Below are 13,877 nucleotides of genomic sequence, written 5' to 3'. Positions count from 1 at the left end.
GAACTTGGAGTTTCACATTGCATATTCTTTAATGTTGCTCTAAACTGAAAATCATTTTGATACACAGCAACCATCATACTTTATCAAACGTTAGCAAACACGTTAGGCCTCAGCTGCATTAACAGTTGTTTTTAGTAATGCTTTAGAATGTTGGTCAAATTAAGAGATAATTATTTCAATTGTATTGACATCTAACCTCAAATAAAAAAAAAAGCTTGTCCATTCACATCAGATTTCTCATAAGTGAGACGAAATAAGCAACACAAAAATGCTCTGGTATACATTACAAATCAATGGCCAACTACTGTAAAGTAATGTTATACTTAGTTTGTCCAATAAGTAGTTTTGATAGTAGTTTGTTTTTTGCATTTTCTTCTGTAGTAATATTTCCCTTTTCTGACCTCATTAGTGAAATGGTTAAAATTGTATTATGGGTTAGGATTTGCTTTATGAATGTAGCTTTAAATTCAAACTGAGCTGTACATGTTTTTCCTGAAAAACACATTTTTCTCCTGAAAATGTTTTCCAGGAGTCTGTACCATTCCAAAGGTAAAAGCACTTTGGCAAAACTGCCAAATAAACACAGAACTAAGGTCAATTTTCTAAAGTCAAATTTCTGACATCATGCTGTGGATCGGAGTACCAAATTGAGGGCCTTGGCACCCAGGACAAATAAAATCTGTCAGTCTTATTGGGTCGGATCCAAATGCAGCTTTTTTTAACAGACAGAGTGGTCAGACGAGCAAGGGTCGACATCTAGCAAACAATATCCAAAGGAGCAAAACAAGGGATAATCCAGTGACAGACAGTCACAAAAAACAACAAAACAAAAAACACCAACACTAACCCTTTCTCTCAACAGGTATTGGTCTGGCTTTTGTTGAAACCAGTAACTTTGTATTGGCACCTATTATTGCTCCTGTATGACATATCGCTTATTGCTCCCGTAAATTGCTTTGGATAAAAGCATCTGCTAAATGACTAAACGTAAATGTAAATGTAAATGTAAAACAGGACCAGGCAAAGGATCAAAAACAAGGCAAGGATAATCTCTTAAAATGAAGCACTAGACGAACAATACTGAGCAGTGTGTAAATGGAGTGAGTGTGGCTAGTGTCTGGGTGATTGACAGGTGAGGGTGTAATCAGAAGGGATCTTGGGAATAAGAGTCCGGGGTGAAACAGTCAGTGTGGTGTGTGGCGACCTCTGGTGGCAGGAGCAGATATGTGACACTTGTAGAGCTCATGAGAGTTTGATCTAACAGTCAGAGTGTTTGTGAATGATCTTCTGTCATGATTGTGCGATCACCGAATCAGGCTGAATGTGATCTTCACTCCTAATAGTCTTGTGATGTTCAGTTTTCATGAGAGGTTTCAGTTCATGATAGTTCTGCTTCTGGTTTGATCCAGTGGCTGGAGTCTCTGATCCTGCTGATCTCTGTGTTCAGCATATTTTAAACAATAGTAATATTTGCTTAGGATAGTAATTTAACATGATATAAATCATTTGATTATATTACAGGTCAAATACAAAATTAATAAAATCTTATAAGATGCTGACTGGAGAAGGTTGAATTTTGTATCGCTGTGATCTGCTTGATTTTGTAAACGATACTAACCTGGCAGAATGTCAGATATTCTTTCATCTCTGTGAGATTAGAAGAGTGAGAGAAAAGATGTGGATTAGTTCAGTAAATATAGTAATGCAAAAGTGAAAAAGCTCCAGGTAGCATTTAATGATGCATTAAGAATTTTGCTTAAGTTTCCAAGGTGGACAAGTGCAAGTCAATTGTTTGTGTCTAATAATATCCCCACATTGCATGCTGTGTTAAGGAGCTACATGTACAATTTTATATGCCGAATAAGTAATTCAAGAAAATCATGATCATGGTGTTAAATAATGTTACAATAAGTTAGACAAGGTACTCATCCTGCTTTTGGAAACATTGGCATGCAAGCTTATATATGTTTAAATAGGGTCTGTTGTAAAAAATAGTTTTCTTTTTCTTTCTCTTGTACTTTCTCCTGTACATTTTTAATATGGACCTAAGGGTCTGAAATAAAAGCATGAATAAAAGCATGACTGAATCTAACAAGTAGCATCATGAATTAATCTAGAGCTTCAGAGATGAGAAGAGAGGGACAGCGTTCTGTAATGAACATTAACACCTAGAAAAATCAGATTTTACTCACTAGGTGCAAGTTGTCCTGAAATCATCAACGACATGATGAAGAAACATTCAGAGGGATACAGAATGCATCTCAGATCCATCACTGCACGCTCACCATTTACTGGTGAGAAACAGAGAGAATAAAAACATGTTTAAACACCATCATCAATAAATTCAAGCAAAATGAGAAAAGATTCTTTAAAGGGAACAGGGTACAGATAGATGGGTGGCTTATCAACAATGGCAGTGATTTTATAAATGTGAATATAAAAAACTTTAACTTTCACGGTATTCATAACATTAAAAATATATGTTAGGAGGCCGGCATTTTATTTTGCATGAGAATACTTGATATCAAATGGTTGCCACCCAAACCCGTTCTCACTTGCTACAGCGAGGTACACGTGTTTTCCATATATGTAAATATATCAGTAAAATAAGATGCCAAACATAAAATCTAATTTATATAAATCACTGGGGTGACTCAAAGACCCAACTGAACCTAAATACATCTTAACAATAACAGTCTGAATCTTAATAATGTAAAAAAAAGTTTACCTGTTTTCAGTATCAGTTCAGTCATTAGAGCAACAGCGCTGATTACAACAACACCAACTGAACCAAACACATAGAGAGAGACAAAACGGTGAAAATCTGTAATGAAAGACAAAGTTAACACACAGAATGAAGTTCAAACAAACAAAAAAAGAGATTCCTGCACAAAGTGACCTTTCTCTCTCTCTCTCTCTATAAATATATACATATGTATATGTTCAATTATACACACACACACACACACGCACGCACGCACGCACGCACGCACGCACGCACGCACACACACACACACACACACACACACACACACACACACACGCACACACACAAACACACTTGGTTGGACACCCCTTGGGGACAGTCCATAGGCGTAATGTTTTTATACTACAAACTGTATTCTATCCCTAACCCTATCCCTAACCTAAAGATCATAGACTACTTTGCATTTTAATTTGTAAAATATTTTCTGTACAATTTATTACTTTGGTCCCACGGTGACACAGAGTCCCATGTGGTGTGTATCAGGTTTAGGTCCCACCGGATATACAACATGAACACACACCACACACACACACACACACACACGCACGCACGCACGCACACACACACACACACACACACACACACACACACACGCACATATACAGTCAACTCAAGTAAAGTGTGTAGACATTTTATTTGTAGTATAGGCACAGTTATACATTCCTATTATAGTGTGTATCCATGTAAAACATTGCAGAGTTTCTTGCTAAAAACTGTCATTTACACAGATGATCTGTGTATCATAACGTTGATTATTAGTATCATAATCCACTCAAGTCTATAACATCTCCATGGAAAAAGACAGATTCTTTTGAGATCACACACACAAACATAGATAACTGATATTGTACCTCGAGCAATGGAGAAATAATAAGACTGATCGGAGAATCTCACAACAGTCCAGAGTATCTGCAGAAACACCATCACACAAGCCCATCCAACCGCATCTGTAAATTACAAACAAATTGCAAAATACTTTATGAAATGCCATATAGCAAACAGCAGAGAGAGAATTCACCTCACACAAGTTTTTCATCAACTACTGATTGAAAACAATTACATTTAGATATCATCACAAATTCAATCTTAATAGCAATCCTCACTTCAGCAATTTAGCATCTCCAATTAACCTGTAAGTCTATAAACTGTGGGAGAAAACCAACACTGACACCATGTCTACACTGGACACAAGCGACGCAACACCAATGTGTCCAGCTTCACTGATTATCATGGGTTCTATAGTCTCTTGTCACGTCGCTCACATCTGTTGTAGACACAGTGTGACGTAGGGAAAGCATGCAAGCAGAAAGGCCTTCTGGTTCCTTCAGGGCTCATACCTGTTTTATATTCCAGTGTAATGATGTAAAGGCCGATCATTACTGCATTCACCACTAATGTGACAATGAGCCACACTGTTCTTATGACTGACACTGACCCTGAAAAATATTGAGTGTTTTTTGTAAAAAAAATTAATTCACTCTTAAAATGGATGTGTTAAGTTTAGCACATTGTTTGTGTTATTCTATTTAACACATTGTGTTATTTTTAACACAAAATGTGTTGTTTTTAACACAGCTGTTTTTAGAGTGTTCAACAGCCTTTTAACACAGAGTTTAACACTCAACACAAGAAGAGTCATGTGAAGGTGATCAGATATCAGATTAAACATTTTAACATGAAATTGACAAAAAAAATAACAATTTTAAGATTGTTTGTTGTTGTTAAACTCAAACCATCAAAGATAAAGACTGTCTTGTAATAATGATGACTTGATGATACGTATATGTGTCTGCGTGACTGTGGCATTACAACCTAAAAACGATGGGTTATTTTTCCATAGTTGCATCAAAAATGCCAATGTCCACTCCCAACACAACAGACACCACCATAATTCATTAGATACTTACAACTGAAGTGGTAATCACATTTATAAAACATTCTTTCATTTGTCAGTGTTAGTAAAAGTGGCAAAACTGAAACAATGATGAGTCCTGAAAACAGAAGAGAAAAGCAGAACAAAACAGGTTTTCAGAGATGAAAACATTTGTTTTATTTTGTTGTAAATCAATCACATAATGCTAAACTGCTCATGTTATCACAAAGGCTTATTATTATCATTCACTGTTTTTGCATTAATGCAAAGTCAATTATAAATGTATATATATTATAAACTAGACAGCTAATGATCAGACAGCTGCAGCAATTTGTTTCATAACATTGAAGAGCAGGAAAACAATATTTAATGAATTCTATATGATAATATTGATCCCCACACATAAAAATACACAAAAAAATCAAATGAATCCAGATCACAGATAAATGTGAACTCACCTGCTCTGGCCGATCCAAATGTGTAGAAAAGAAGAATGAATTGTAATGTTGGCAGAATTTCAAAGGTCAGATCAGCAACAATGTCAAACATTTTAATTGTTCGCCCACATCTGATTCCAATCTGTGCAGCTAAAACTATAAGTGAAATATTAACATTGATGTGATTGAATGTAATTTAATTACATTTTAATTTAATTTATAAGTTAATGGTATGATGAAATATAGAAAGATGTTTATACAGAAATACTTACTGTAAATACTTTTGCCAAGGCAGCACAGAATCATTACTATATAGAGGAGTAATACCAAGACTCTTTCAAATTCTGCATAATTCAGAAGTTTCTCCCAAGTATTTGTAAAAAGTGCTGGAACAGACAAGGTAAAATGAACAACTATGAATAAAAGCATGATCATAACTTTAAATTAATGTACAGGTCACTAGAATTCCAAAGTAAAACTTAAAAAAACGTAATACTTAAAGGTCCAGTTTTTACATTTTAGTGGCGTCTAGTGGTGAGTTTGAGAATTGCAACCAAATGCTCACTCCACCGCTCACAATAATTCTCTATGGCACTGAAAACTAAACGTGTTCCGTCCCCATGCAATTGATTCTCAACTTATCTGTGTTTGAGAGAAGGAGCTTAACGGTAGGTCAATTACAGAGTTCACAAGGGAGTTGTATTGATTTTTTTGTTTCTGTTTCACAAAAGGTTCGTTGTGGCAAAAAAATGGTTCTTCTATGGCATCGTTGTAAAAGATCCTTTTAAGCACCTTTATTTTTAAGAGTGTACCCATATAACCTGTTCCTTTTTTATGTATTGGATTCATTTACCTGAATAAACAACAGCAGTCAAAACAAAATACTCTGCAACACAACTGTACTCCATAACAAGTGATTTAATTTTGCCTGTAAAACAGAAAACTGTATAACTGTTAAACGTTTTATAACAGTTGTAACTTTGTATCAATGAAGGTCAACAAATATAAAATATTCAGACTTGATCTGATCACGGACAAACATCAAACCTTTAAACTCAAAAATATATGAAGCTGCCCAGAGTAACATGAGAGGTCTGACAATATATAGAGCACAACAGCAGACTGTCTCATTCACAGACCCTGAAACACAAACACAATAATGACAAACATTAAATAACAGCGTTGCAACAAAACTGACTAAAAACAGACAAGGTTTTGAATATTTTATGGAAAATAAAGTGATGCAATGAATATTTTAAGTGATATGATTATAAACACTGACCTTCAGAAACACCCCAGAAGACAAAAGCAAAGAACATGATGATATTTGGACAAAAGACTAAAAACATTTGAAGACGAAAAACTGAATCTAAAGGTGAAAATAGAGAGTAAAACAACATATAAAATGTATATAAAAGGTTCAGTTTAAACAATTCCTTTTTTACAGTCAATCAAATAAGAATATTTTTCTCAATGCAGCAAATATAAACTGAATTTTTGAGGTGCTGGAATGTTACAATAGCCAACTGTATTTCCTACATATGGAATCATTACATGTCATCTTTCTGTATAGACAATGGTGGTTACAGAGCATCAATGAGCGACACACAACTGTTACTGATATACATCTTCTTACAAACAAATGCAATTTTATTACAAACAAAAAACAAGAAAAAATATTCCTCTAAAGCTCATGTTGCAGGGTTTGGGTTTCAGACCTGTACAAATATCAATATGTAATGCAATTTGTTTTTTTAAAGTTTTGGTTATAGTTTTGAAAAACTTCACAAAACTGTAAAACTATAAAAAACTTATTTTAACTTATAAAAGTAAATTAATTTGGGTATTAAAGCTCCAGTCATTTTCCACACTTCTCTTGACTTACCTAGTTGTCTCACTAGCAATTTTGTGGTGACTGAAAACATAGTTGTCTGTGTGTAAACTTTACATGTGTATTCTCCTTCATCTTTAGTTGTCACATTCTTCAACAGGAGAGAGAAGTTTCCATGTATAATGTCATCAGTGAAGAAACAAGCTCTCTCATGATAATCCTCATGCTGGACCTCTGGTCTAATATCTCCATCTTGATACACAAACACTGGTTTCTGTAATCCTGATTTACTCCATTCCACCTCCAAGTCCTCCATTGGTAAAAGTGACTCAACGGAACAGGGCAGAAGAACTGAACCTCCCAGAGGAACAACCAGATCACAAGAATATTTAATAATGAACCCTACACCTGAAAAAGATATATCAAGTTTATTCTACTGTGATGGCATAAAGTAAAGGTTATTTTATGCATACTGTTTATACACGGTAACAATATGATCAAAGTTGTTGATACTGTATCAGCCTTGTTCAAACATCTGCCCTTTTTTTTTTTTTTAGAATTTTAGAGAAACATTTTTGGTGTGTTGCAAACTACTCTCTTTTCATGATCATGCTGCTCAAAACTGACCAAAGATTTTTGCATTTCAAAACTGTCAATAGTACAAAAATAAATGTGACACGAATTAGGTTGCGATTAACATTTTGTAAAAAAACACCTTGTAAGTATCTTTGTATTAAAGTGTTTGCTAAATAAAAAATTGTAATAAAAATATGAATGAATACATATTTTGGGCTCATTCACTGGTTCAGTTTAACCTTTATACATCTCACATAAATGCACAACTATCATCTATACCGTATCTCTACAGCGTTACAGACCACAGCAGATAAAACCTATACAAACACAAGCTCAAGTTTTACTCTGAAACCATTTTTTCAGACTGAAGGGTTAAACCAGCTTATATAAAATCAGTTGTTATAAACCATTCCATAAACCAAACCATTCAATCAATATAACTGTTACATTTATAACTGGATGAATAAAAATCACTTTCCTGTCTAGAAACACATGTAACAAAATGACTAAATGAAATACTCATAGGTTATATCGTATAATATTTTTATTATCTGTTCACTTACCATATAAATTTAAATCCACTCTGACTGACATCACAGGTCTCTGTTGTCTGAACACTTTACATGTGTATTGTCCCAAATCATCAGTTGTCACATTCTTCAACAGGAGAGAGAAATTTCCCTGTTTAATGTCATCAGTGAAGAAACAAGCTCTCTCATGATAATCCTCATGCTGGACCTCTGGTCCAATATTTCCATCATGGTACATATGAATCAGAATCTGCGAGTCTGATCTTCTCCATTCCACATCCAGATCTTTAGTTACTAAATGTCGATCAATGAAACAGGGGAGAACAGCTGAATCTCCTAAAGGAACTGCTCCATAAGAACCTTCCACAGTGAACACTGAAAAGATTTGACATTTTGCTTAAAGGCTGTTTGTACGTATAAAATGATTAAAGAAATGTTTGATATATTGTGTTTATCAGAAGCATTATTCCCATAACATACTGTACCTGTGTTGTTTGGTCTGCAGTAGATGAGAGAGCAGAACAGAAGAGCAGATCCACATGCAGAAATACACAGAATCAACACCATTATGTGTGAACCAGACAAACCTGAAACACACACACAAGAGATAATGTAAACATTCATTTTGATTGTATTTTTTAGTCTCCTAATCAGATTTATTATAAATGACAAAACTGCATTATTAACAATATTCAATTATTGTCTACATCTCTGGCAAGGACAAGAACTGTGATTTTAACCAGTTCCTTTCAATACTTTGACAGGTTAGTTTAAAAATGTATTTTTATTATTCAAGGTCTCACCCAGTTGTTCCAGTATTCCAGTTGTGCTGTCTGAGAATTGTCCAGCAAACACTTGACACACGTAAACTCCTTTATCTTCAGTTCTGACTCTCTTCAGTCTGAGAGAGAAGTTTCCTCTGTGGATTTCATCAGTGAAGAACTCAACTCTGTCTCTGTATCGCTCATCTGATGATTCTGGATGAATCGTGTTGTTTTGATAGAGCAGAATTGTAATGTATTCATTTCCGACTCTTTTCTTCCATGACACCTCTTCAATGTCTTTAGGAGGGATGTGAGAGTCCACAGAGCAGTTCAGAGTGACGTCATCACCAACATACACTGATATAGACTGATCTGATCCAGACACGGTCAGACGCTCTGAAAGAATCAACAGTGATAACAGCATAACATAAAAAAATAAATATTACATTAATTTCATGAATTTCAGAAATCATGCCGCCCTTACCGACATCTTTAATTTCCACCACAGTTTCATGAGACTCGCGTCCACTGTAGACTGTACATGTGTATTGTCCCTCATCTTGAGCTGTCACGTTCTTCAACAGGAGGGAGAAGTTTCCATGTTTAATGTTGTCAGTGAAGAAATTAGCTCTATCATTAAAACTCTGATGCTGGGCTTCTGGTCTAATATCTCCATCTTGATACAGATGAACGAGAGTCTGTGATTTACTCCATTCCACCTCCAGATCCTCCATCGATAAGAGTGAATGAACAGAACAGGGCAGAAGAACTGAACCTCCCAGAGGAACAACCAGAGGACCTGACAGACCTTTCACTGTGAACCCTAAAGACAAGTTTACTTACAAAAAAAGAGATTGACATGAAGTGAATATTGTTTTGGTTCAAACTGGCACTGAGTGATTTTTCTAGCGATATCTTAAAGCGAGAGAGAGAGAGAGAGAGAGAGAGAGAGGGGGAGAGAAATGTCATACCTTCAGATATTGTAAAAATCGCAAAAACAAAAATGAACATGGTGTCCATTTTCAAATATTTCCGTTCATGTTGTCATCGCTTTAGTGAAAGTCCAAGTACAGCTTTGTAAATGAGTCTTCTGGATCATGCAGTTGTGTTTAGACCAGTTTTGTTTTGGTTCTTACAATAGAGAAAGAGTTCAGTGAAACTAAAGCTGATCCAGATAAACCAGTTCTGATTGAGTTAGAGAATGATAAGTATGAAACAAAAACCTCTACAGGCCATATCTAATTTCCTGATCGTTGAAATACTTTATGGAAGCTGAGTCTTCCTGACACATCTGGCTGCTTATCTTGTTTGTCCCCTGATAGATCCAACTATGGATATGACTTAACTTGTAGATCTTATACAGGTTGCCAACTCTGACACATTTACTGCGAAACACATGCTTTCAGGCTCTGTCTCACTCTGTCAAAACAAATCTCATGACAAATATCAAAGTCAATGTAAAGTGAGCAAAAAACGAGTCATGATTGTCTTTCTGTCAGGATTGGTCTACATTGTTCTGAATAAGCTCCACACCTTTGGACACATTTGAAACAGGAGTGATCGATCGCATTTTGACTGCGGACAATTCATGTGAACTCTTATAACTGTCTGTAACAAAGTTCGTAGTAAACGGTAAGAAGGAGGCAGGAACCGGCGAACATTCAACCAAACTTTAATAAAATAAATAAATAAACAAACAAACAAGCAACAAAACGAAAGTAAAATGCCGACAGCTCCCTCACGGTCGACTGCCGTCCACACAAACATAATAAAACATAGCATAAAATCTAGGCCTGGGTCTCTCTCGTCCTTAACTGTTGTCGCTCCTCCTTTTATGCTTCCGAGCTCCTCCGTGAGAGATGCAAGACTGGTGCAACGCGCAGCTGACGCTCATTATCACTCGTGTCACTGGCCTCGCGCCGTTCCCTCATGGCCCTCATCCTGCTCTCCTTGTCACACTGTCAGGTCAATGAAAGAGTGTGCTATGTTTATCACTGCATTGACCATAATATCAGCAAGAGCAGAAAATCTTTTCTAAGTTAACCCCCAAGTTTGGAGGTAAAAGCTTACCAAAATGTTGTGTCGCAGGTTATTTTAAAGGAGCTGTCTGTAACAAATGTATTGTAAACAATCAAAACAATACCATAAGATTACATGAGAATGATAACATTACTAAACTGATAAGAAGTATAGGCCTAATTTTTATGATTAATGGTTAGGCATTATTATAACCTAATCTTACCAAAATTCTAAAGCATTTCTAGTAAACAGTTAAGCTGTGAAGCTTAACATTTATGCTAACCTTTGATAAAGTATGAGGGTCGTGTATAAAAATGATTTTCAGTGAAGTGTAAAGCAACATACAACGTATGCCACATGCAACTCCAAGTTCTTGTGCGTATAAAAACTGCATAAAAACACAAGAACCCATTTGTAAATATTTATTGAAACATGCAGTCATACACATTGAAAAAGCTTAATCTCAGTCATTGATATCATGCAATGTCAACAACAACTAATCTGAATCTCTTCTGTATTTTCATAGGTTATGGAAAATGCTTTTCATACTTTTAAAGACTACTTTAAAACATTCAAGAGTGTATAAAATGCAGATGTAAAGTAATTTTTTTGTGATATATTTTATGTTTTCTAAATAAAATCATCCAACATAATGCAAAGAACATTTTGTGAAAATGTAATCTTGACATCTTAATTATTGGCTGAGTCAGAAATTGAAATCATATAGTGAAAAAAAATTATTTGATTAAAATCAAATAATTCAATAAATAAAAACAAATCAATATTAGATTCTGAGAGTTTGGTCTGGTTTTCACAGACAGTGTCACATACAGTACTACTGTACATGTGACACACTCTGCTACACTGCATACACACACTTTAAGCATGAAATCAATACAAGTGTGAAGCCCCAGGCACAGGGTGGCAAATGCTGTTTTATACACTGGAATTACTAAACATGTAATGACGTGTTTCAAAGGCTCAGTGAACCGCAGCAAAACTAAAGCTGAACATGTAGCGACACCTTCCTAAAGGCATCAGATTTATTCAAGAAGAAAAAAATTGACACGTCTTTGATGGAAAGTGAAAGCATTTCTCACAGACGTAACACTCTACAGACCAACAATCCTCAAGTTTTTCTTCTGTGTTTTGTGTTTTGTTAAAGTACAGCAGGTTCAGAAAGATGTACCAGGTTTTCTTTCCTCAAAAGGGAAATCTAAGACCATTAGATGTGGCAGCTTCAAGAGAAGAATTTGATAACACCACCGTTCGGGAGTTAACGACAAAAATTTGCACTGCACTAGTTGGAGAGCCGAGAGGTAGACTAACGGTTTATTTATTTACTTTACAGAACTACAACGTACGGTGTTGGTTTAATGTAGACCTGTTTGAGATTGAGGTTATAGCTGTCAGACATATCATTTATGCTTTGATCATTCATATGTGTGTGTTTTCTGTTTTCAGGCATGAATAACCTTACAGTGTATTTTGAGGAAACATCTTTAAAAAATGATCAAACACTTGGCTTTTATAATATTCAACCTTCATCGACTCTTGGATTAGGTTATTGGGAGCTCCATTCACTAGGTATGATGTTTTATGCTATTTTAATTATTCAGCAAAATTATTTTTCAGAATTAAGATGTGTGGGGGTTTTAAGTGTTTTTCTCTAAACAAATGCTATAATGAAGAACAAATGCTATAGCTAAAATTCACAAATTTACATGTTGACTGATGTTTTTGTCTAATTCACTTATTTCTCTCTCTGAAGTGCTGCCTATTGATGATGATGATCGTTTGCCCCGGGCGGATTCTCTGGAATTGTTAAAGCTTAACATGTAGCTCTGTGACATTCGCTTGGACTTGAGAAGAAACAAGGTGGACAAAATCTAAATCTAAAAAATCTAAAAAATATTACACAATTCAAACATGTTCTGTCTGTCTGTTCACTGCAATGAGATTGTTGTTTCTGTCTAATGTTTGAGGTTTTTCTCCCTGTGTGTTTCAATGGTTTGCTTTAATTTGAACAGACATTGATCAGGTTTATGAATGATATGCCATATAAAAGAGACAGAAAGATAAAACCCATTCTAGGCAGAGACACGTAACATCTATAACAGTGATCTATAACATTTTAGTGTCTCAGTGTGTAACATTGTCAATAAACACCAAATCTCATGATACCGTCAGGCAAACACATATTTGTAACATGAAGACAGAAGTATTTTGTTTTCTTATCTTTTGCATTCATTTTATATTCACCTGAAGTGTTTTCCAAGTTTTTATCAAGTGTTATCCATGCATGGGCATGCTGTCTAATGCACTTTGCAACCGAATACTGACATTAACATTTCAAAGAAAATCTATACTGTCATATTTTGTATAGCCTTTTGTACACATGATAGCAAAACAGCTTTGCAGAACATTAGTGAAAGAATCATGTCTTCTTTGAAGCTAAAATATAATGAATAAAATGAAAAGATGGTGTTCCTGTTCATATTATTTGACATATCACTGTACTCTCGTCTCTATAGACTAACATTGTCAAGGTAACCAGTAGTGCAAATTTCAATTTTTCTATTTCTAAAAAAGATTAGCCGATTTTATCGATATTTTTGTTGAAATGAATGTGAACTTTATTCTTTGAGCCTCAACTGTATTCTTGTTAAACTCTCTTAATATGTTACAAACATTGCCATGTTGTTTTCAAAGGCTTGTGTTTTTGGACAACAGCTAAATAAAATAAAACATCTATACTGCATCCATAGCTAAGAATGTTCCTGTCAGAAACCCCATGTTCCATAAGAAAGTTCAAACATGTGTCAGATTTAAACCGAAGATCTTTTACCTCACAGTTTAGCATGATTTTAGCCTGCTTTATCTTCGTTTGTCCTTCAGTGGGAACTCATCTTGATGTTAGTATCCAATGTGGGCACGTTCAGTGGATGTGGTCAACTTCAGGATATAAAAAACATTTATTAACATCATGATTCCATTCCAGTCCTTCAATTACAGAATCAAAAACGTTATTTTTCATGTTACAAATAAAATAAAGACCTTTTGACAGACGACAGAATCTA

The 13,877-nt window shown here is 35.0% G+C and overlaps 1 protein-coding gene and 1 long non-coding RNA gene across 5 annotated transcripts; one reads left to right on the top strand and one right to left on the bottom strand.

Moving 5' to 3' along the window:
• Window positions 1-4: 4 nt before the first annotated feature.
• On the bottom strand, window positions 5-9,892 carry LOC130551664 (uncharacterized). Of its 4 annotated transcripts, none has more exons than XM_057329475.1 (18): window positions 9,750-9,892; window positions 9,263-9,616; window positions 8,818-9,174; window positions 8,500-8,601; window positions 8,048-8,389; window positions 6,963-7,316; window positions 6,360-6,446; window positions 6,125-6,217; window positions 5,931-6,005; window positions 5,350-5,463; window positions 5,099-5,233; window positions 4,675-4,758; window positions 4,105-4,203; window positions 3,619-3,714; window positions 2,729-2,824; window positions 2,193-2,291; window positions 1,619-1,647; window positions 5-1,437 (listed from the first exon to the last, which is right to left on the bottom strand). In XM_057329475.1, exons 1-18 carry the CDS (start codon window positions 9,796-9,798, stop codon window positions 1,291-1,293), a joined length of 2,712 nt encoding a protein of 903 aa, XP_057185458.1. In that variant the 5' UTR covers window positions 9,799-9,892; the 3' UTR covers window positions 5-1,290. The 4 variants fall into 4 exon arrangements, with proteins under 4 accessions (XP_057185458.1, XP_057185460.1, XP_057185459.1 ...); XM_057329477.1 differs by having other exon boundaries at window positions 2,729-2,785; XM_057329476.1 differs by having other exon boundaries at window positions 9,263-9,601.
• Window positions 9,893-11,861: 1,969 nt separating this feature from the next.
• On the top strand, window positions 11,862-13,555 carry LOC130551668 (uncharacterized). The gene is made up of 3 exons (XR_008962645.1): window positions 11,862-12,116; window positions 12,262-12,384; window positions 12,569-13,555. It is a non-coding gene; the product is annotated as an uncharacterized LOC130551668 (long non-coding RNA).
• Window positions 13,556-13,877: the final 322 nt, after the last annotated feature.

This window comes from Triplophysa rosa, linkage group LG3 (genome assembly GCF_024868665.1).
Source record: "Triplophysa rosa linkage group LG3, Trosa_1v2, whole genome shotgun sequence".
Lineage (NCBI taxonomy): Eukaryota > Metazoa > Chordata > Actinopteri > Cypriniformes > Nemacheilidae > Triplophysa > Triplophysa rosa.
This window is presented reverse-complemented; position numbering and strand designations above follow the sequence as displayed.